This window comes from Xyrauchen texanus, chromosome 39 (genome assembly GCF_025860055.1).
Source record: "Xyrauchen texanus isolate HMW12.3.18 chromosome 39, RBS_HiC_50CHRs, whole genome shotgun sequence".
Classification (NCBI taxonomy): domain Eukaryota; kingdom Metazoa; phylum Chordata; class Actinopteri; order Cypriniformes; family Catostomidae; genus Xyrauchen; species Xyrauchen texanus.
The window spans coordinates 8,706,825-8,730,689 of NC_068314.1; the positions used below are offsets into that span (position 1 = coordinate 8,706,825).

The 23,865-nt window shown below is 44.3% G+C and overlaps 1 protein-coding gene across 1 annotated transcript in view; it reads left to right on the plus strand.

Moving 5' to 3' along the window:
- Positions 1 to 23,865, plus strand: part of LOC127632459 (voltage-dependent calcium channel subunit alpha-2/delta-3-like) — a 92,310-nt gene that overhangs the window by 14,421 nt on the left and 54,024 nt on the right. The window contains exons 6-12 of the mRNA XM_052111037.1: positions 1,542 to 1,673; positions 2,103 to 2,163; positions 2,572 to 2,722; positions 3,520 to 3,594; positions 3,715 to 3,804; positions 11,777 to 11,890; positions 22,839 to 22,917. Coding sequence (XP_051966997.1) covers positions 1,542 to 1,673; positions 2,103 to 2,163; positions 2,572 to 2,722; positions 3,520 to 3,594; positions 3,715 to 3,804; positions 11,777 to 11,890; positions 22,839 to 22,917 — 702 coding nt within the window. The remainder of the gene's footprint in view (positions 1 to 1,541; positions 1,674 to 2,102; positions 2,164 to 2,571; positions 2,723 to 3,519; positions 3,595 to 3,714; positions 3,805 to 11,776; positions 11,891 to 22,838; positions 22,918 to 23,865) is intronic.

Below are 23,865 nucleotides of genomic sequence, written 5' to 3' on the forward strand. Positions count from 1 at the left end.
GGGTACATTTCCTGTACAATGATGTTACTCACATAACCTCCATAGTATGATGCATCGTTGGAAAAATCAACCAGCTCAAGTTACTGTCGCACATCCATTGTTCGAACTACGTTCAAAAACATAGAGCTGTCATTAATGACTTTTGTTAATGATGGAGTAATAACTTCCGCAAATATTAATTTATTATGACTCATTTATACGTACACCAGAAAGCCGTTTAATGCGAGAAAGCTGCTGAATACACTAAAGCAGTGTGCACTTTGTAATGCGACAGATTGATACGCTGCAATAGTGGAGTTTCCCTCTACACCAGACCTAGGTGTTTCCCTTTTTTACTTGAGCATACACGTACATGTGCACTCTTCAGAAATATATTAACGGCACTTATGTGTGAACAAAAACACATAAAATCTGTGTTCTCTTATTGCAACCATGTGTGATAAAGTGCTTTCTCTTAACATTTCATGATGATTATTGATCTATATCAGCATTTTTTTCATTGCACAATAGTCTTTGTCTCTTAATACATATTTCTTCTAATCAATGTATCAAGATTTTATGACGTTCTAGTCTAAGATAGCTCCTCTGTTTCCCAATGGAAAGTGACCCTTAATGCAGAGACAAATATATAGAGAGAGAAAGGTAAGTGTCATAGAACAGCGAGAATAGCCAAGCACTTCAGGTAATTCCGAAGTTATTGATCTGAGAACGAACTTCTCAGTGTCACGGAAGCACTATGAGTCAATAACTACCTGGGGACGATGCAATGAACAAAGCCAAGGGCTCAATTCCCCAGTGAAGTGTGTACTGAGAACAGAGTAATCACTCTTAAAGTAGCTGCTCTTTTGTTATCTGTGGTGGCTGCAGTGGGTGTTCAAACATGCTGTGTGCACCTTGTCCCTTTGTGTTCACCCGTAATAGCCTTTCATTGGCATCGCTTTGTATGCTGGAGGACAAAGGAGAGAGTTTTTTTTATAGACTCAGTTTGGACTGCAAGCAAAAGGAGGGGTGGAACTATGGTGTGATTTAACTGCTCTGCTTGTGTCTTGTAATAACACGAATGGAATTAGGGTTAAAGGTCAAATTAGATCTGTGTTTTAGCAGTTATTGCAAATGATTTTTCAAATAAATGTTGTATTCTTTAGCTCTATCTATCTGTAAACCACACTTAGATAAGGACACTTTAGAGCAAAACATATGAGAAAAAGCTTTTTTTTATGTTTTAAATACTAAAACAATAGATATAATTTTCAAAATGAAGACAAAAAGTACTTTGGCACTTATAGTTAATGTTCTAAAATATATCTGTATTTACTTTGCTAGGGCACCTGTGTGAACTTGGTAGGAACTCCATACATCCACTAAAAATCCCTTTGACACCAGATGATTAAAAGTCATTACAAAAATGATTTGTCAAAGGTTGACTTGGTTTGACATTCATATATTTTTGTGGCTTAAGATGTGTGGCTTCTAAATACTATTTAGGGTGAATGTACTGTATATCCTATCCTGTCTTTTTCACACTCTCTTCATCCTTTTAGACACTGATATAGTTAATGGAGTCTATTGGTCGGAAGCCTTGAACAAAGTTTTTGTGGATAACTACAAAAGAGACCCATCCCTTATTTGGCAATACTTTGGAAGTGCTAAAGGTTTCTTCCGACAATACCCAGGTACGTAATGTGTGTGGAATGTCAGCGCTAGAAATTGATGAAGATCAAACTGGCTGATTTCGCTAATGTTTTAATTTTACAGACCATCAGAGAGGACATAAAGAAAATTAATTCCATTAATCAAAGCCTTTGCCGGAGTTATATAAATAAATCACATCTTATGTCTTGTAGCATTATTGTAGAAAGTTTACATCTATAAGCTATTTGTGCTAAATGGATGACAGTGTGGTTGTTGAACTCGTCTGTGGAGATGTACTTCCACAAACTATAAATATGTAAACTATAGAACTGTAAACGGTAAAACATTAAATGACAAGACTTAAACAGAATGATATACACACTGTAAATATGAGAAAAATAAAACATTTGAGTTAAAGATTTAAACAGCTTAAACATGATAAAAAGATCTTCATGCATGTTTGTTTTAAGGTGTAAAGTGGCATCCAGATGAATATGGAGTCATCGCATTTGACTGCAGAAACAGAAAATGGTATGATTTAGAATTACAGCTTGTCTGATTTTAGATTTTGGGTTGTTGATTTTAGTTTTACATATGTTTTGTTCTAAAGAATAGTTCATACAAACAATTTACTTACCTCCATGTTGTTCTAAACCTGTAAGAATTTTTGTTTCTCTTTGGAACACAAAAGGAGATGTCAGGGAGGATGTAACTTTCATGTTTATTTGCAAAAGTTTTTATTTTTCATGAAACACATTATTGTAATTATTCATCATAAGGTAACAGTAATAATCTGGGCATATTACCTGAATTATTATATTATATTATATTATATTATATTGTATTGTATTGTATTGTATTGTATTGTATTATATTATAATGTTATATTCTAGATTTCATTTTACAGATGAACACCTTTTCCAATGTTTGTTTTCTCAGGTATATCCAGGCAGCCACGTCTCCTAAAGATGTGGTGATTCTGGTGGACGTCAGTGGCAGTATGAAGGGTTTAAGGTTGACTATAGCTAGACAGACAGTCGCTTCCATACTGGACACGCTGGGAGATGACGATTTCTTTAACATTATCGCAGTGAGTTTAACTAATAAATGTGCTTATATGACTTTAAATTTGTTTGATGCTTGAGATTTATGTGTTAAAATTGTAGTGACACACTCAGTACATGTACATGCATTTAATTTTTTTTTATTCCAGTCAGACTAAAGCAATAATTTGTCTTTTTTATGTAGTCATGTAAATGTATTAGTCCGATTGAAATTGAACCAGTCCGAATTCTGAGAAGTCGGACTAACAGACCGAGATAATGCGAATGTAGCTCCAGCATGCATACACATTAATCGTATCATAATTGTCCTATGCGTTGTGCACATACATTCTCCAAAAGACAGAAGTGACATGCAACATGAATTAAATACTTCCTCAGATGACCTGTAACTCGATTTTGACTTAGCATGTAAACATACTGACTGTGTGTGTGTGTCTTTTGTTTTATCTAAAGTGTTTTAAATATGTCATAGGATATTTTAGATTGATTTTATTTTATTCCTTGGGTTTTTATGTCCATTTTCCACCCTCTCTGAGCCTTTAATGTAAACAAGCCATTTTTTGTTGCTGTTGACTTGTAAATGTAAATGCCCTCTTTGCATTCGAAATTAGTAGCATATTTTACTCATTTATTCATTTATACAGAACATATATCATATAACATGACAATTAATAATTTTTTTGTGTGTGTGCAAAATATCAAGATGAATTTTCCATTTCATCACATGTCTCCTTGTAATACCTATGAGTGGAGAATTTGTTAACTTTTTTCAACATATTTTCACTTGAAAAGCTTTAGTAGTGTTCACTGTGTGTGTTCCCAGTACAACCAAGAGATCCATTATGTGGAACCCTGTCTAAACGGCACGCTCGTTCAAGCTGACAGTACTAATAAGGATGTATGTCTTTCTTTTATTAAACAATAGTGCAAACATTCTGTCTGTAATTACCTCATTTTCATTGAAATTATGGCTATAAAAACATATCTGAAAGCAATTCTTCATGTTCTTTTTCTTCAGCACTTTAAAGAGCATCTAGACAAGTTATTCGCCAAAGGAATCGGGCTCCTGGGCAATGCCCTGAGTGAAGCTTTCACAATCTTAAATGAGGTGAGTGAAGATTACCATAGTAGTGAGATTACAGGGGTCTCCTTTCATTAGTAGTTTTGGCCTTTGTAGTTTTGGTGCATGCCGTTCGCGTGTCTGTATGTTTGTGTGTGTTGTGAGCATGTATTTTATCTGCTGGTTTTACCATGCTGCAACGATCTTTCTTTTCCACTCCCTCTGCATGACACCTCTATCTCTCCCTTTGATTAATTGCGGTAATTCGCAGAGCTGATTAATAAGCTGATGAAAGAAGGCAATTGCGGACGAGATAGTGCTCAAAGTCAGTCTGGTTGCACCCTTTATCTCTCTTTTCTCAGGCTGCTACTCTTGCATAGAGAGGGAGGAGGGGAGATGCAAAGAGACAGAAAGGAGGATGGGGTTATATCTGTATTTGTCACATTCATTAGAGTCAGGCCATTAATATGGTCATAGTAAAACCCAGTGTCCTGGCCCCTTTAAATGATTGCATGCATTGCTAGTGTCTTGCTTGGTTGAAAGTGAAAAACAAATCAGATGCAGCAGTCTTAAAAGTTTTAGAATGATGTCATGCACTGTATCACAGTAAAGATTGCTTGGTGTAACAGATAGTAATGGAAAATACTCAAGCCTGATTATAATTGTAATGCAGGTTGGTCTGAGAGTGAAACAGCGTCTTCGAAGAAATATTTTCATCCTATTTTAATTAGCCCCTAATTTTATACACAATAATAACCGTTAAAGTGATTTTGTATGCTATGCATGTCAAAAAGATTTCATTGCTAATCAAATATGTGATTGAGCAACTTACTGCTAGCACATGTAGAACATATTGTGCATAAACAACATAATCAGAAGGCATAAAACCAGATTTGCATTTCATGAAAGAAATTTGCTTGTAAGGCATCAATAGAATAATGTCAGTTAGTATTTTTGCAAAATGACTGTAAAGGAAAACCAAATAGTGGGAGAAAGGGGAAAAGGGAGACAGATATAAAACAGATGTATATAAATGTAGCCCATTTAAAAGAGTAATATACAAAATAGATGGATAAATAGATGTTAGAAAGAAATAACCAATCACTAAGAGGACAAAACACAGGGTGCGTTCCATTCCGAAGGGCTCATCCCTATACCCTAATCCCTTCGGAGGATTTGCCCTTCTGAGTGAGAGCTTCATAGGGTTGAACACACTACAATATCATTTATCCAAGCCAAAGGAGCTGCTGCTAGCACAAATGTTGATGCTAATGACCATCATCTGCACCTATTCAGAAGTATTTATACATTACTTTGCCTCACTATTAACTATTTTTAGAATGCAAACCGAAAATAAATGCTTCAAAACTTTTAGACTTTATGAAGAAATGTAAGCATTATGTTTAAATATTTGTTTTATTTATATAAAAATTATAAACCAAAAAATGAACCGCTATACAAATGTACAGTAATGTTAAATTATTAAACAACTTAAATGCCACTGTGTATATTTATTTTATTTCAACGACTTTATTAGTGAACAAGTGAAGGGAATTTACAGGAAAATTACACAACAGAAAGCCTGGGGGTGAAATGTTTAAAAAAATTCTTCATAATAATTAAAAGCCTTTATAAATCAAATACTTTTTGTTCCCCTTCTGTCACTCACTCGACGTTGGGTCGATTGTAGTGACACAAGGGGTCTCTTCTGAGAGCCTCGCATTTCTCTGAACTTGAAAAAAGGCCAATGTCAAGTTGACAGACAGAATTTGCATGCCCCGCCCCGGGACATACGGGTATAAAGTGGAGCGGGCGAGCGAATGTCAGACATGTTTTTTCTTCGGAGTCAAGTGGTTGTGCAACAGCAAAGCTGAGTTCACCACTGTTCCACTCACTTCTACTGGCGATGAGCACTGCTGTTGGATCTACGGCGCATTCCAGCGGCTTTCTCCTCTCTGCATGCTGTGCAGTCGACAACCTTGGGCACTTCGACAGTGCTTTCATTGCCTGAAAGAGTGTTTCTCCTCGTAAAAGAGTTTATTTCCTCTTAAAGAGTTTGAGTTTCCACTCATAAAAGAGCAATACACTGCAGGCGTTGAACGTCCTTTTCAGAATGCATCTTTTTCAAGATGCCCTTCCGCCTCTGTGTAGTTCCTGGATGCGGTCAATTTCTCTCCACTTCTGACGGTCATAATAGCTGCCTCGTGGGCCTGGGCTGCGAACACACGCAGGCAATGTTTTATGAATGATTTATGTTCTCAGTGCCATGGCAACATTGCTGTCACGGCTTTCTTTTCTCACGAGAGAAAGCCACTTCAGCCGCACCCCGCGTTGTTCCTTCTTCCTACTGGATTGAGGACGACCCGGCTGGCATTGAAGGCGATTCAAGGATGACAACGGGCTCGGTTTCGCCGGGTAAAACCCCACTAACCACCCACCCCTGGCACGCTTGCTTGCTTCCGTCCGAGCTCGGGATGAGTGCGGCTCGCCGGCATTCTCCTTCGAGCCCCCGGATGATGATGTCTGATGCTGATGACTCGTCTGGGCTGCCACCTTCAGGTCTGCTCGCCCAGTTTGAGCCTGATGCACTGATGTCCGCAATGCTTTCCTGGGCCACCGTTAGTGCAAGGTGGACTGGAAAATTCCGCCCCCCCACGGCTACTCGATCGGTTCCCCCGGTACCTTTCTTCCCTGAAGTGCATGATGAGCCGACGAGTTTGTGGAGGGAACCTTTTACTGCATGGAACTGATATCCTCGCTCGTCCGCTCTCACTACCCTGGATGGATACACGGAGGTCCCTCAGGTGGACAAGGTGGTTGTTATCCACTTGTGTCCTGAGAACAATGCCACCTGGTGGGACTGCCCGGTATACCCTCCAAGGCCTGTAGGACAATGTCGTCACTGACTGCAAAAGCCTACAGCGCCACTGGACAGGCCGCCTCCGCCCTGCATGCCATGGCTCTCTCTGCAAGAACAGTGCCCTGTTTCCAACTTCACTCTCAGAGCTACGAGGGTCACAGCGCAAGCACTCGGGTGGGCGATGGCCACCCTCGTGGTGCAGGAACGCCATTTGTGGCTGAATTGGTCGAGATGTGCGACATTGACAAGGTATGCTTTCTCAACGCCCCTGTCTCCCAGTTCGGCCTTTTCGGCGACACCGTCTACGACTTCGCCCAGCAGTTTTTGGCGGTGAATAGGCAGACGGAAGCTATATCTCACATCATGCCACGCCGCCCCCTGCGACTAAACCAGGCAGCTCACTTTAAACTGGCCCAGCTCTCAGCCCCAGCGTCGAGCACCCCGCAGGCGGTGTATGCTCCCCGTCTTCAGGACCCCCTCTAGAACTCATGAAGCTCCTAGGCACCCCTGAGACAGAAGACCCGGGCAGTCAGATGTTCGCTTCGGAGCTGGTACCAAGACCACTCAGTCCGCCGGGAGGAAACCCCTTGTTTTCCTTATTCTTCGTTGCCACAGCCCGACCCACATTGTTAATAAAAGAGCGATTTCCTCACTTCCTGAGGTCATCTAGCTGACGCGCGCCATTCCACGGCACCCCGGCAGTCTTACAGTCCCGGCTCCCCGGACGCAGTCATCTCGCCTCCGGACCCGCGACTGTCCAGCCCCGGCAGGCCAGCACTGACGAGTTCTGAAGAGGACCCTATAGGACCTCCTCCCACGTCTCTAACCAGCCCCCTGCCGGGTATGCGGAGGTCGCGGTAAGTGCTTTGAGTTTTCTCAGAGCGGAGGTCTCTCCCGCTGATTAGGGGCAAGCACGTCTTGATCCATTCAGACAGCACCGCCACGGTAGCGTACATAAATCGCCAAGGCGGCGTACTCTCCCGTCACATATCACAACTCGCCCAGCATCTCTTCCTTTGGAGTCAGCCATGACTCAGGTCGCTGCTCGCCACTCACATCCCGGGCGACCACAACAGGACAGCGGACACGCTGTCGTGACAGGTCTTGCTCAGCGGAGAGTAGAGGCTCCACCCCTGGTCCAGCTGATTTAGGGCCGCTTCGGCAGGGCACAGATAGATCTCTTTGCCTCCCAAGGCAACTCCCTCTGCCCGCTCTGGTACTACCTAATGGAGGCCCCTCTCGGTACAGATGTGCTGGCTCACAGCTGGCCCTGGGGGCAGCGCAAGTACGCTTTCCCCCAGTGAGACTTCTTGCACTGGTGCTGTGTGAGGTCAGGGAGGATGAGGAATGGGTCACCTTAGTGGCTCCTTACTGGCCCACTCGGACCTGGCTCTCGGATCTCACTCTCCTCGAGACAGTATCTCCCTGGCAAATTCCCCTGAGGAAGGACCTCCATTCCATCCTCAAGTGGCGTCTGTTCGCAAATTGGTGCTGTTCCATATCTGAAGACCCGCAGAGATACACAGTCCGGTCAGTGCTTTCATTCCTGCAGGAGAGGTTGGAGGGGAGGCTCTCCCCCTCCATATTGAAGGTGTATGTTGCTGCTATCACAGCCCACCATGACGCATTGGACGGCAAGTCCCTTGGTAAGCACAACTTGATTATCAGTTTCCTTAAGAGGTGCCCAGAGGTTGAACCCTTCCTAGCTAAGCCTGTTCCCCTCTCAGTGGTCCTCACTGAGCCGCTTGATTCAGTCAAGCTCTAGACCGCTGGGATCTAGATGCTCTGAGCAGCTCTTTGTCTGCTTTGACGGACAGCGGAAAGGGAATGCCGTTTCCTAACAGAGGTTAGCTCATTGGGTTGTTGATGCTATCCCCTAGCCTATCACACCCAGGCCGTGCGCCCCCCCCCCCCCTTGCGGGTTCAAGCACACTCTATGAGAAGTGTGACATCCTTGTGGGCACTGGGCCATGACTCCTCCCTAGCAGACAGCGGGCTGGGCAACACCCAACACCTTTGCTAGATTCTACAACCTCAGGGTTGGTCAGTCTCGTCCCATGTTTTGTCAGGTCCGAGCAGGTAGAACTCGGTTATACGGAAAAGCCGACCGGGTGTTCCGCTTGCACCTTGCGCCCTTCACCAAGTTGATCCAGTGCGCCTTCTTTCCCAGGTTAGCCACTAAGCTCTCGCTTCCTGGATGCTCTTCCTCCCTAGCCCATTCCTCTGATGAATTCACCACCAGACCCACCACGAGTCGAGTGCATGCATGTTGGGCTTGGGCTCCACAGGCATAGTTCCTGCTTCAAGTAACTCCCTGTGATGTATTTTCCGTGATATGGTCCCCCTGCTGGTAGGATCCTCATCTCCCTTGGGCAGTTCTCTCTGCCCCCAGTCGCTGTGTCTGTAGCAACTCCTCCCTTGTCAGGCAGGATCTACCACCACACCATGTCCATGGGTGGCTTGACAACCCCCGTGTATATTAGCCACAAGTTACCTCCCCCCAATCTTGGCAGGTTATGGTCTCCGCAGGGCCTTTTCCCCCTGAAAGAATAGGAATGGAAAAGGAAGCCTTCCCCGACACGTCTATATTGTTAAGATAGCCCCAGCCACTTTTAACTCTATGACAAGAAACATAGAGAGAGAAAAGGCATGGCTGGCCGGCTGGCTCTTATAAAAGTCATGTTGCCTGTTCCCGTACGGATGCTGGTAACCTAAGAGCGGTATATGACCCCTTTTATTGGGGGCGTTGGGGAAGGTTATATGCAGCTGACCAAGCTGCTTCTAGCACGCAGCAGCCTGCTTGCACCTGGCTCGTAACACGGGTAGTGCATGACGTTTTGAAGTGGAACCCCTTCTGTCACTACAATCGACACAAGGTCGAGTGAGTGACAGAAGAGGAACGTCATGGTTACTGTTGTAACCTCCGTTCCCCAATGGAAGGAACGAGACGTTGTGTTCACCTTGCCACGTCACTATTCCTACCACTGTAATGCGCTGTAACCTTATTCTCAGCTCCTCAGTGAAAACCTGTCTGACATTCCCTCGCCAGCTCCCCTTTATACCCGTATGTCCGGGGGTGGGGCATGCAAATTCTTTCTGCCAACTAGACATTGTCCTTTTCTCAAGTTTAGAGGTATGCAAGGCTCTCAGAACAGACCCCTTATGTCATTACAATCGACACAACGTCTCGTTCCTTCCATCGGGGAACGGAGGTTACAACAGTAATCATGACGTTTATGGAACCAGTGTAACCTACAGATTTATGACGTTTGGTCTTATTCTGGTTCGCTTGGCAACGAAGTGTCCATCAGTTGAACCCTACAGAAACACCCATTTTGAAGGACCTCTCTCAACATGGCAGCCAAAATAATTTCCCCTTCGAAGTGCCTTTTGGAGGTGTATTTATCCCCTTTGGAACGTAGAGTGCCCGCCCACTTTTTCAGCCTTCTTGGATCTGGAAGTATTTTTCCCAGTAGGGATTTCATGAAATCCTTCATAAATGAATTATAAAACATGAACCAAAACCAGCCTTATAACATTAAAACATTGAATTGGACAAAAATACAAAGCTACAAGACATGAACTACAATTCAATGAAGCGTTGCAAATGACGTAATTGAACTAAAAAACATGGGGGAAAAATATTGATTAAAAGTTGTTGATTATAGTATAGAGACACACAACAATTATTTATTTACTGCAATATATGCAGGTATTTTTGCGTTTTTGATAAATATAAGTAGTTTGAGAGTGTAGGGAGACCGATTTGATTGCTTCATTCACAGACATGCTTTGTTTGCTGCGATTCTCTGATTGGTGGATCCTTTCCATTTAGGATCATGGGTAGTGTAGTTCTTCACCAGAAATTTGCTATTAAGCTCTTTTATTTTATGAAGATGAAATAACGCAGACTGATGGCTTCGTCAGAAGTATATACCAGCAGTTCTGTTTTTAAAGGTATATAAGTTATTGTTAAAAATAAATTCCCCTATTGAAAAAATTTATGGGATTTATTACTTCTGGAACCCATCTATTGTGCCCTATTCAGTATGCAAATATTACAATGACTCCACTACTGCTTTCAAATGTAGTCTATTTAAGGTTCAAGGTTTTGGACAAACCCTAACCAGAATTTTTGAGGAATATTAATACAGTGCTGGTGCCTTGAAAATACTGTAATCAAACCATAATCAAATGCAATATAAATACACAGTTATTTTCACAAGTATTAAAGGAATAGTTCACCTGAAAATTTGAATTCTCTCATCATTTAACTTACTCTTAGGCTGTCTCAAACTCATATGATTTTCTTTCTTCTATGAAACGCAAAAAAATATTTGTTTTGAAGGAGATATAATGTGTGTTTGTCCATACAACTCAAGTCAATGGAGCCTAAAACTTTCAAGCTCTTAAAGGAACATAACTGCAGCCTAAAGTTTCTCCATACATACTGAGTGGTTTAATCCATGTCTTCCAAAGCGATAAAGTAGGTTTTAGGTGAAAAACAGACTAAAATATCACTCCTTTTTCATTATAAATCTAGAAATCTGCAGTTTCCTTGACACGTTCATGAGAGAAGCTCATTCACACACTTCCTCATGCTTGATGCATATGCAGAACACTGTACACGAGCTATGCTGATGCATCGAGCTTCAAATCATGATCACACCAAGGAGACTGCAGATGTCAAGATTTTTTGTGAAAAAGTAGTTACATTTTTGTCTCTCATCCAAAACTGATCATATTGCTTCCGATGATATGGATTAAACTCCTGGCACAAATGGATAACTTTTATGCTGTCTTTATGTCCTTTTGGAAGTTTGAAAGTTTTGAACATTTCAAATGAACTCTTACAGGCTGATAATATACTGCACACATCACTCTAAAGATAATTTCCTTTTTGCTTTCATGTTTTAGTCTTTTGTCCTTATAAAAACGGATCATATTGTTAGATGCTAGGTTTATGTGTTATTGAATATCACTAAGGTTAAGTAATATTTTTAGTTTTTCAATGTGTGTCTCTCTATTCTGAATGTGCACTAAATTCTGGCAATAACTTTGTGTTCCTGTATCGCTCATGTACCTTTATCTCCATATCTCTCTCTCTCTCTCTCTCTCTCTCTCTCTCTCTCTATCCCTCCCTTCTCATTCTCTCTGTAGATTAATCAGACAGGCCGTGGTAGTTCGTGTAGTCAGGCGATTATGCTGGTGACAGACGGAGCCACTGAAATGTATGATGATGTTTTTGCCAAATATAACTGGCCTGAGCGAAAGGTAAGCTCAAAACTGTAAAAAAAAAAAAATAATTCTGCAAAGCATCCAACATGCAAACCTAAATGATAATCATTAAAACCTAAATAACAAGCATTATCAAATAAAAAAAGCATTATTACTATTATTATATTATTATTATAAAGTAATAAAAAGTATTATTAAAATGAATGTACAAAACTACCTATTTTCATATGACTAGTCAGTGGGTTGCCTGAACGACTAGTTGATTAAAAGGGAATTCTTCATTTTTACATGTACCGTTATGTCTCGTGAACAGTCGAATGCTCAGCCTTTCAAATTATATTCTAATGACCACATGCCCATACGGATGCATTCAATGCATGCCCACAACAACTTTGGTATATGTTTTGGTATATGTACAGTCAACAGCAGGTGGACACATAGACGACAAGCACAAACGCAAACTGTTCACAGGTCAAGAAAAGCTTCACATGACTTAGTGGCACACAGAAAACCAAAGTATACTTTGGCCTTACATACTTTAACGCACCTGTGTGTCATCTGCACAAGCGCCTGGGGTTGAGAGTACTACAGAGATTCATAAACATTAGTAGTCGTAGACTGCTTTGTAGTTAATAAGAGTATACTTTGAAAGGCTGGAACGGCACAACGAGACATAACGCGTGCATAAATAAGGATACCCTAGTCTTAATGGGTCTTAAGGATGCCCTGTATAATTAGGCCGGTTTTCGGTTCACCTGACCCAAAGTAGGAAGGGTATTATCATTCAAATTGTCTAACAGCTAAAGCACAGCAAGCTGTCAGCACATTAATTAAACTGCTTTACAAAAATATCAAAACTTAAAACAAATGTTATAAACTAGGTGACCTCATTAATGGACTGGTAGGTTGTCAACGACGAGTTAACTTGTTGACAATAATGATACATCTCTAATGTACTGTAGTATTTCTTCCTAGAATGTCTTGCATATCTACTAATTTTCAAATTTTCCTGACTAAGGAAAATATGTTTTCCATGACTTCATATATTCTGTTATCATTGCATTTTTCCACCCCTACGCGAATGCATAATTCCCTTTTGAGAACATGTTGAAATTTTGAGGAATTGTGCTCAGTTCTTCAGGCAATTTCCCCATTGGTGGTTGTTTCAAAATGTGTGTTAATGTGTATTGAATTGCTGACAGCACCAGCGTATTTGACACGCTCTTCAAACATGGGGAAAAATAGTGTTAAATAAACTGATTTGGAGAGCTTGAACATGTATCTGCCTTTGGCAGTGCTGAATCACTCACCTGATTGACCTCTGAAACCAGTGTTGGCCAACAGCGCTGCAGTTTGAACCACCAGATGTGTTCATAAAGGACTCTGCATTCACGTGAGCATGTTAAGCAAACATTCCTGGCCTGTATTTGCTGCGCGTATAAGTGTGCTTCTCATGTCCTAATCAGTGGGGGGTGAAATGCATTTTTACAATGTGCAGAAGTTGTGTGTGTGTGAATGTATTGTCGCTGGACACTGCGGTGTAACCGCTCAGTATTGGTTGGAATCAAAAAACATTTATACATGGGAGACAGGAAGAATGTACTGAGAAATAGAGGTATGGAGAGAAAAAGGATGGAGGGATTGACGGTGATTAAATGAGTGAGAAGGATAACGGACAAATGAAAACACAAGGCTGAGAATATGACGTAAATATACGATTTTTAAAAATACATGTCCGTCTGCACATTATCAAAAGCACGAATTTAAACAATAATAACATTTTTTTTTTTTTATTGTTTTATTATCCTTTATTAGTGGGTGCATATGCAAATGCAAAATTGGTGTTTGGCATGAGTAGTTGCACCCTGACTTTCATGTCAACAACTGAATGAATGAATGAATGCATAATGCATAAAATAATTAATGTATAAAAGTGTAAAAGTAAATTTATAGTAAAAGTGAATTTTAAAACATATGGTGAACAAATTTACTGGCTAATTATGTTTTTACACCAATTGTGTAATTAAATAAATGCGCTAAGGCAGTTGTTTTCCAACGAGTAGTCAAGTAATCAGGTTTTATACTGACGTTTGTAAATTGTATGCTGGAAAATGAACATATTTTGTTGTTTAAATGCAGAAAAACTGCTTTGTGAGTGTTTTCACTCTGTTAGATACCACAAACAGTCTGGAGAGACAAAGGCACTGTTCCCAAATCAATTGATCTGCATTGCTGTCTTCAGCCTATATAGGCAGCTGCCTTATAAAGCAGCATCCTCACTGAAATGGAAATGTATACAGTATATCACTGGTTTTGGATACTCTACATGGGCAGCTGTGTTGGGGAAGCTACTTTGAAACTGTAGCTTCCCAAGCTACAAGTTATTTAAAACTTAAATAGTTAAACTACAGTTAAGCTACTCTTTTAAAACGTAGTTAGCTATATTACAAGTTACCTGGCAATTGGATGATAATATTAAATTCTGCAGTCTTCTGATTGACAAATAAATCAACAAGCATTAAATTGAACATACATTCACATTCATACTTAATATAAACTATACATTTTATATTTTATGTAACTGAATCAAAATATAGTGTTAAACAGCAACAATTAACTAAATATTTCACTTTAAAAAAAGGCAAAGTCCCTTTAAGTTTGCGTGAGGCTGCTCGTAGAAGAACGTACTCACTAAAGTTCTATTGACTCATTTACGTGAACTGTCTGAAAGAACAGCACTGAGCAATGTATAAGAGTAAGCACTGTTTAGATGAGCGCGTTTGATTACTGCCTCGGCCTCATTGCGAAGATCACAATACAATGTAATAAACACTGATGGTCAGTGTCATAATGTGTCAGTATATGGGTCAAATTATATTTATATTATATTTGAGCAGCTTTCTCTATTCAAAATGCATAGAAGACTTACAATTTATTTCAAACTTTGGTGTTAGTATCCTGCTTAGCAATTGATGTAAACTAACAAGCATAAACATACAGTACATGGCACACATAAATATTGGGTGAAATTGTCTTTATTTAAACAAATTCAACTCTTTTATTAATATTTGTGGGTATTAATGTAAGGAGAGAGAGAGAGAGAGAGAGAGAGAGAGAGAGAGAGAGAGAGAGATGAAATTGGCAATAAAAGAACAGAATTTTTCACTCAAGGGCGAGGAGTGTGACAGGGCTGCAGTTTGAGTCCAACTCTGTTTAACATTTACATTAACGAGTTAGCAGTGCTACTGGAACAATCTGCAACACCCGGTCTTACTCTAAATCATTCTGAAGTTAAATTTCTTCTCTATGCAGATGATGTGGTGCTGCTGTCAGCTACTTCACAAGGGCTACAGCAGCACCTGGACCTGCTGGAGAACTACTGTCAGAACTGGGCCCTGACAGTCAATCTGAAAAAAACTAAAATTGTGATTTTCCAGAAAAAAGCCAGATTACAGGACACCAGATACACATTCACTCTGGGGAACACTGCAATAGAACACACACAGCACTACGACTACCTTGGTCTAAAAATTAGTGCTTCAGGGGGTTTTGGTCTGGCAGTGAATGCACTAAAAGAGAAAGCTAGAAGAGCATTCTATGCTATTAAGGGCAAATTTACCTGTAATGTTGGAGTAACGAGGCAGACGAGGAGTTACGGATCCAAACGCAGCTGAGGCTTTATTTGAATAAACAGAAGAGAAACACAAACAAACAACCCACGATGGGGAAATAAAGCATAAAACAGTTAACTAAAACACGAAGGATCAAACGGAGAACTTGGGCAGGGAACACATACCGGGTTTACACCAAACAACGATCGACAAAGACAGAACAAAGACACGGGGTATAAATACACAAACATAGGATAGGTGGCCAATGAAAGAACAGAACTCAAACAGGATAACAAGGTGATTAACAGAAACCAAAGGCAAATTAACAAGTGCAGGTGTAAACAATGAACAGTGAGCACGAACGCTAACAGAGGGTTATGGAATCAAATACGGGACTAAAGTGACAACTAAAAGAGATAAGGAAAACAAGAGGGCAACAGTGAAACAAGACAGGGTGGACTATGGAGTTAAATAAGGGAACAAAGTGAAAACTAAGTGAAAAAGTGACAAGATGGAAAACAAGAGGGTAACAGAGAGACAAGACAGGGTAATCATTACATAGCCCCCTTAAGGATAGGATTCCAGGCGATCAAAACAACAAAAGACGAAAAAGACCCACAAAGAAAAACCCAAATGAGGGCACCAGGGGCAAACAGACAGAGACAAGTGGGCACATGGGCGGACCAGGGGGGTACACTGGGCAGGCAGGAAGTCCATGGGGCCATTAGGCAGTCCAGGGAGGTGGAGAGGGTAGATAGATAGACCATGGAGGCCGAGAGGGAAGGCAAGCAGTCTATGGGGGTGTGTCAAGGGACCAGGGTCAGGTGGCCGCAGAACAGAGGCCGGTTTAGATGGCCCGGGAGCTGGCCACTTGGCAAGGACAGGGACCGGGTCGGGGGCCTGGGAGGAGGCCACTGGGCAGGGACTGGGTCAGGAGGCCAGGGAAGAGGACTCAGGACAGGAACAGGGGCAGGAAGCCTGGGTGGAGGCCACAGGACGGGAACAGGGTCAGAAGCCCTGGGAGGAGGCCACAAGACAGGGACCGGGTCAGGAGGCCTGGGAGGAGGCCACAGGACAGAGGCCAGCTTCGGTGGCCTGGGAGGTGGTCGTGGGCCAATGGCCGGTTCAGGGGACCTGGGAGGTGTGGCCACTGGGGAGCTGGCGGAGCAGCGTGGCGGAGCCAAGGAGGACCTCTGAGGCGGGGCAGTCGAAGACTTGGGTGGCGGCGCCGCAGGAGGCATAGGCAGGGCCGCAGGAGACCCTGGGGGCGGAGCAGAGGCAGGCAGAGCCATGGTGTACCCTGTGGGCAGAGCCGTAGAAGGCTTGGGAGGCGGCCGTGGAAGGCTGGAGGCGGAGCCGAGGGAGGCTCGGGAGGTGGAGCCGGGGAGGCGATGGCGTAGAAGGCTCAGAAGGCGGAGCTGAGGGAGGCTCAGGAGGCGGAGCCGAAGGAGGTTCTAGAGGCGGAGCCCTAGAAGGCTCTGGAGGCTCTGGAGGCTCTGGAGGCGGAGCCGTAGGAGGCTCAGGGGGGCGTAGCCCAGGAAAGCTCAGGAGGCGGAGCAGAGGGAGGCTCTGGAGGCTCAGGAGGCGGAGCTGAGGGCGGTGGCGCCGTAGACAGTTCTTGAGGCGGAGGTCTGGAAGGCTCGGGGGCCGGAGCTGAGGAAGGCACAGGAGACGGAGCCAAGGAAGGCTCAGGAGGCGGAGCAGCTGGAGGCTCTGGAGGCGGAGCCGTAGGGAGGCTCTGGAGGAGGCTCGGAAGGCAGAGCCGTGGATGGCTCGAGAGGCTTGAAGGGTAGAGCCCTGGGAAGCTCGAGGGGCTTGAGAGGCGGAGCCCTGGAAGGCTCGAGAGGCTTGAGGGGCGGAGCCCTGGAAGGCTCGAGAGGCTTGAGGGCGGAGCCCTGGGAGGCTCGAGAGGCTTGAGGGGCGGAGCCCTGGGAGGCTCGAGAGGCTTGAGAGGCGGAGCCCTGGGAGGCTCGAGAGGCTTGAGGCGGAACCCTGGGAGGCTCGAGAGGCGGAGCTCCGGAAGGCCCGAGAGGCTTGAGAGGCGGAGCTCCGGAAGGCCCGAGAGGCTTGAGAGGCGGAGCCCTGGAAGGCTCGAGAGGCTTGAGGGGTGGAGCCCTGGAAGGCTCGAGAGGCGGAGCCGTAGGAGGCTCAAGAGGCTCTGGGGGCGGAACCGTCAGAGGCTTGAGTGGATCGAGAGGCGGAGCAATTGGAGGCTCTGGAGGCGGAGCCGTAGGAGGCCCCGTAGGCGGAGTTGCAGGAGGCTCGAGAGGCTCTGGGGGTGGAGCCGTAGGAGGCTTAGGGGGCGGAGCCCTGGTAGGCTCGAGAGGTTCAGGAGGTGGAGCCCTGGGAGGCTCGAGAGGCTTGAGGGGCGGACCCCTGGTAGGTTCGAGAGGCGGAGTCCTGGAAGACTCAAGAGGCTCGAGAGGCGGAGCTCTGGAAGGCTCAGGAGGCGGAGCTCAGGAAACTCGGATGGCTGAGCTCTGGAAAGCTCGGGAAACTCGGATGGCAGAGCTCTGGAAAGCTCGGGAAACTCGGATGGCTGAGCTCTGGAAAGCTCGGGAAACTTCGGATGGCTGAGCTCTGGAAAGCTCGGGAAACTTCGGATGGCTGAGCTCTGGAAAGCTCGGGAGGAGGAGCCCTGGAAGGCTCGAGAGGCGCTGGCTCTTGGACGGTCCACGGCCATTGGCACTGGCACTGGCTCTTGGGCGGTCATGGCTACTGGCACTGGCTCTTGGACGGTCAAGGCTTCTGGCACTGGCTCTTGGACGGTCGTGGCTACTGGCACCTGCTCAGGGACGGTCGTGGCTTTGGGCACTGGCTCTTGGACGATCGGGCCACAGGCTGGCTCAGGGACGGTCGAGGCTACAGGCGCTGGCTCAGGGACGGTCGAGGCTACAGGCGCTGGCTCAGGGACGGTCGAGGCTACAGGCGCTGGCTCAGGGACGGTCGAGGCTACAGGCTGGCTCAGGGACGGTCGAGGCTACAGGCTGGCTCAGGGACGGTCGAGGCTACAGGCGCTGGCTCAGGGGCGGTCGAGGCTACAGGCGCTGGCTCAGGGTTACCGTGGGTTGGCGAGGATCTGGGCTCAGCTCACAGTGACATGCGTGGTGCTCTAGCTCAGCTCACCGTGACATGCGTGGGCTCTAGCTCGCTCACCGTGACATCGCGGGGCTCTAGCTCGCTCACCGTGACATCGCGGGGCTCTAGCTCAGCTCACCGTGACATCGCGGGGGCTCTAGCTCAGCTCACCGTGACATCGCGGGGGCTCAGACTGCAGACCGGGGCTGGCGCGGGCGGAGGCGGAAGCCCGTCTTCTTTCCCTCCTCGGGCAGGCGCAGTGGGCGCGCTGGCTCATGGAAGGCGACTGGCGTGGGGGCAGGCTCGCTGACAGGTGGGGCTGGTGTGACAGGGTGCGGTGAGCTGCACGCTAGTAGGGTCATCTCCAGGTAGTCGTGGAGAGTGCTGCCGGGCGTTGCCTGTGGCACCTGCTCCCTCAGCGAGGGATTTAAGCTATCCCTGAAGAAGACCATCAGCGCAGAGTCCGGGAAGTCAGTAGCGTTGGCCAGGAGGAGGAAGTAGCAGCGTGGTCTCGGCGGGTAGTGCTCTTGCTGCAAATTGAGCAGCCGACATTTGGCTCGGATAGCTGCTGGATCCATGTGCGGTCGATCATTCTGTAATGTTGGAGTAACGAGGAGTTACGGATCCAAACGCAGCTGAGGCTTTATTTGAATAAACAGAAGAGAAACACAAACAAACAACCCACGATGGGGAAATAAAGCATAAAACAGTTAACTAAAACACGAAGGATCAAACGGAGAACTTGGGCAGGGAACACATACCGGGTTTACACCAAACAACGATCGACAAAGACAGAACAAAGACACGGGGTATAAATACACAAACATAGGATAGGTGGCCAATGAAAGAACAGAACTCAAACAGGATAACAAGGTGATTAACAGAAACCAAAGGCAAATTAACAAGTGCAGGTGTAAACAATGAACAGTGAGCACGAACGCTAACAGAGGGTTATGGAATCAAATACGGGACTAAAGTGACAACTAAAAGAGATAAGGAAAACAACAGGGCAACAGTGAAACAAGACAGGGTGGACTATGGAGTTAAATAAGGGAACAAAGTGAAAACTAAGTGAAAAAGTGACAAGATGGAAAACAAGAGGGTAACAGAGAGACAAGACAGGGTAATCATTACATTACCCAAGTTGACATTCCTGTAACAATCTGGTATAAGATCTTTGATAGTATTATATTGCCTATTGCTCTGTACGGACGTGAGGTTTGGGGTCCACTCTGTCTGGCAGATTACTCGAGATGGGACAAAAACCCCACAGAATCCCTGCATGCAGAATTCTGTAGAAACATTCTAAGAGTTCAGAGAAGAACACCTACTAATGCATGGCGGGCCGAACTAGGCAGATACCCACTTATTATAGATATTGAAAAATGATCCCTCAAATTTTGGACACACCGAAATTCAAGTTCCCCTAACACACTGCAACATGAAGCCCTTAGAACCCAAGAGCTGAAGCCTAAAACCAGTCCCCTTTGTCAACTGGCTCTGGAACTCACAAACCCACTAACAACCAACAAACACCAGTTTCAGACCAGCACTGCTGAACAAAACCAAATCAGAATAAACCAAATCATAAAAGAAAGCAAAAATTCATATTTGGATCATTGGGAAAATTAAAGTAAAAACCAAAGCAAATTGGAATCTTATCAGGACCTAAAAAGGACATATAATCTGACTGAATATCTGCACACTGTAAGAGATCCAATACAGAGACGGATCCTCACCAAATACAGACTCAGTGATCATAGTCTGGCCATGGAAAATGGCCGACACAGACAAACATGGCTTCCAAAGGAAGAACGAGTCTGTGCTCACTGTGACACGGGTGAGGTCGAGACAGAGACACACTTTCTCCTTCAGTGTGAGAAATTTACAGAGTTGAGAGAGAGATACATCCACAAACTCTCAAACCTCATGCCAGTTTTCCAGTTTGGCAGAAACCGATCAGATGCTGGTGTTACTGGGGGAGGACCATCATGCATCAGTTGCAGCTAAATTCATTTTTGAGCTGCACACCCTTAGAAACCAATTACTGCCTTAATGTACTTCATTCACAGTACTTTTATTCTCTTATGTTCATAATGTCCTGTTAAATGCATATTTTATTTTATATTGTATAGTGTATATTGTTATTATAGTTTTATATTTTATTTGATTCATTACCTGGCACCTTACTTTAATTCTATCTTATCATTATTATTTGTCTTGTCATTATCTGTTTTGTGTATTAATGCTTTGGCAATATTGTATGTAAACACAATCATGCCAATAAAGTACTTTTAAATTGAAAAATTGAGAGAGAGAGAGAGAGAGAGAGTACTGTGCAAAAGTCTTAGGTGCATAAGATGCTTTACAAAAACTTTAGTTTTAAGATGATGTAAAGTAGTTCAAGGGAAAGGAGGAGGCGAGAACCGGCTTGACAATATAAATAATAGTTTTAATGACAAACTTAAAAGACAAACACACACATGACGGACATGTCCATAAACTATCGCTCTCTGGTCGCACCACCGTCTGTCATCGGCCTTTATCCCTCTCGGAGGCTCAATTTGCCTGATAAGGGACCGGGTGTGTATGATCACGACCTGGCCCTGCCCTCCACCCAGCCACATTCCTCCCTCGTTCTCTCAGGCTGGGGAGCCCCCGGCCTGACGTACCCCCCTCCCCCCTCTTTCCTTGGGGGATGGCGTGCTTTAAGCCTAGTCTGCCGGCAGGTCATCCCCATCTTCCTGGACGAGGGAGGGGACAAGGGGAGGGAAACAGAAATAATTTAAATGGGGGGGTACTTCCTGTAACAGTGTAGTCCAAAAACACTACAATTTAAACGAGAGGGAAAAGGCCAAAGCAGAGCAGCAGTGAGAGAGAGAGAGAGAGAGGAGAGAGAGATGAAAAAAAAAAAAAAAAACTACTCGCCAGTTCTCCGATACACCGTCGCATGGTCCTCGAGCACTCCTCCACCCTCTCAGGTGGATGACAGCCGCTTCTCCCAGGGCAGACCGGAGTCAGACTCGCGATCCCCGGCGGTCAGAATGCCCCTCCGCGTTCTCGGCGACTCGTGGGGACACTCCTCCGCCCCTGGCAGCGGCCCTACCACTCCAGGCGGTCGGGGAACACTTCCCTCCTCCCCTCGCGGACGGCGGTCTTGCTCTGGTCGGTCTACTCGCTCCCCCGGTGGATGGCAGCGGCGCTCGCCTGGGTGGACGGCAGTGTCGAGGACTCCGCGACAGGCATCCCTCCTCCTTCCCGGGCTTCGGCACCAGTGTAAAGTAGTTCAAGGTAAAGGAGGAGGCGAGAACCGGCTTGACAATATAAATAATAGTTTTAATGACAAACTTAAAAGACAAACACACACATGATGGACATGTCCGTAAACTATTTCTCTCTCATCGCACCACTGTCTGTCATCGGCCTTAATCCCTCTCGGAGGCTCAGTTTGCTTGATAAGGGACCGGGTGTGTATGATCACGAACCGGCCCCGCCCTCCACCCTGCCACAGATGGTTATTTATATTTTTAGCTATAGTGTTTCATTAGGAAATATAAAGTTTAGACTCCCAAACATTTCTTTTGCAAATAGAATAGAATAGAAGAACAGGGAACCCTTCAACAGATGACATGGTCCCCACAAAGCCCCCCACTGAATATTGAGTCAGTCTGGGATTACAAAAAGAGACAGAAGCAATTGAGAAGCCAAAATAGATAGGAGTACTGTGGCAAATTCTCCACAAAGCTTGGAACATCCTATCTGCCAACAACAAAGAAAAACTGTTTCCAGGTGTACCTAAAATTTTTGCTGTTTTAAATGCAATTCTCAGTTGCCTCCGCTTCTGAGACAGTCAATCCGCACATCTTATCACATGGCTTGCTGTGCATGACACCGCAGACTCACAGCATATGGAGGCTCATGCTACTCTCCGTGATCCTCACACAACTTACCACATGCCTCATTGAGAGCGAGAACACATATTCGCAACCATAAGGAGGTTACCCCAACCGGACCAATTTGGTTGCTTAGGACCTGGCTGGAGTCACTCAACATGCCCTGGATTCGAACTCACGACTCCAGGGTTGGTAGTCAGTGTCAATACTCGCTGAGCTACCAGGCCCCCTTCATTTAAGTATATTTATTGTAAGCGTCCTTCTTTGTTGGATTTTTTTCACAAAATTTCACATAATGCATCATGGATTTGCTCTCTCCACAAAGATGATGGGTGAGAAAATCCAAAATAGCAAAGATGGAGTGGGAACGACATAAATAAATATTTTTCTTTCTCTGCACAGGTTCGAATATTCCCCTACCTGATTGGCCGAGAATCTGCATTCGCTGATAACCTAAAATGGATGGCGTGTGCCAATAAAGGTTTGTTATTTACTTTCAGAGAGTTTTTAAATGATGAGTTGAATTTGATTTACATTAAATGTAAATTTTTGCTTATTAGTTAATTAATTAGCATGCAGAGTATAGAAGCTTCAGTTCAAAATCCGAACAAGATGGCGAGTTAGCGTGCCAGCCCAGCACTGTGGGTTTATTGGTTTGATGGCCAGAGGAAATCATGCGGGTGTTGAGCACTTGATGGGAGTGTAACGGGAACTGGCTCAGCTCACAGACATGCAGAGGTCAAGGGTCAACTCAGCCTAAATCACTCTTCCTGTCACCTTGACTCCTGTGGCTGCGCAGCGTTGATCACTTCTATGTGCCCGTGCCACGGATGAGTTGACGCGGGATGAGGAACACTCTCTCACACGCACACAAAAACTCACGAACATATGCTGAGAATTCCTAGCTGTACACCTGGAGCCACTGCGGTAGTAATTGCACATTTTCAACACAGCCAAATGTATGAAAATATAAAACTTTGGTAACACAAGCCTGTCTATATAAGGGTTTTCAGAATGCATTACAATTTTACAAAACATACGTAATGCCTCATAATACACAATAAGATATATCTTTTCATACATCATTTTAACCATATTCATAGTACATTATCATGCTTTAACTATTCATGATCAACTCTTCAGAACTATATATATATATATATATATATATATATATATATATATATATATATATATATATATATATATATATATATATATATATATATATTGATAGAAGTCAGAATGTACTGTGTTTATGTGTCATTAGCATTATTTATGAAAAAATATAATTGATTAAAAAATCTATTATATCAGTGGTTCTCAACCTTTTTTACTCTGAGGCTCCCCCATTGTCCAAGACAATTTTAAAGCCCCAGAATCTGAAAGCCAATAGATTAAAATACTTACCATGATTAATTCCAGATAT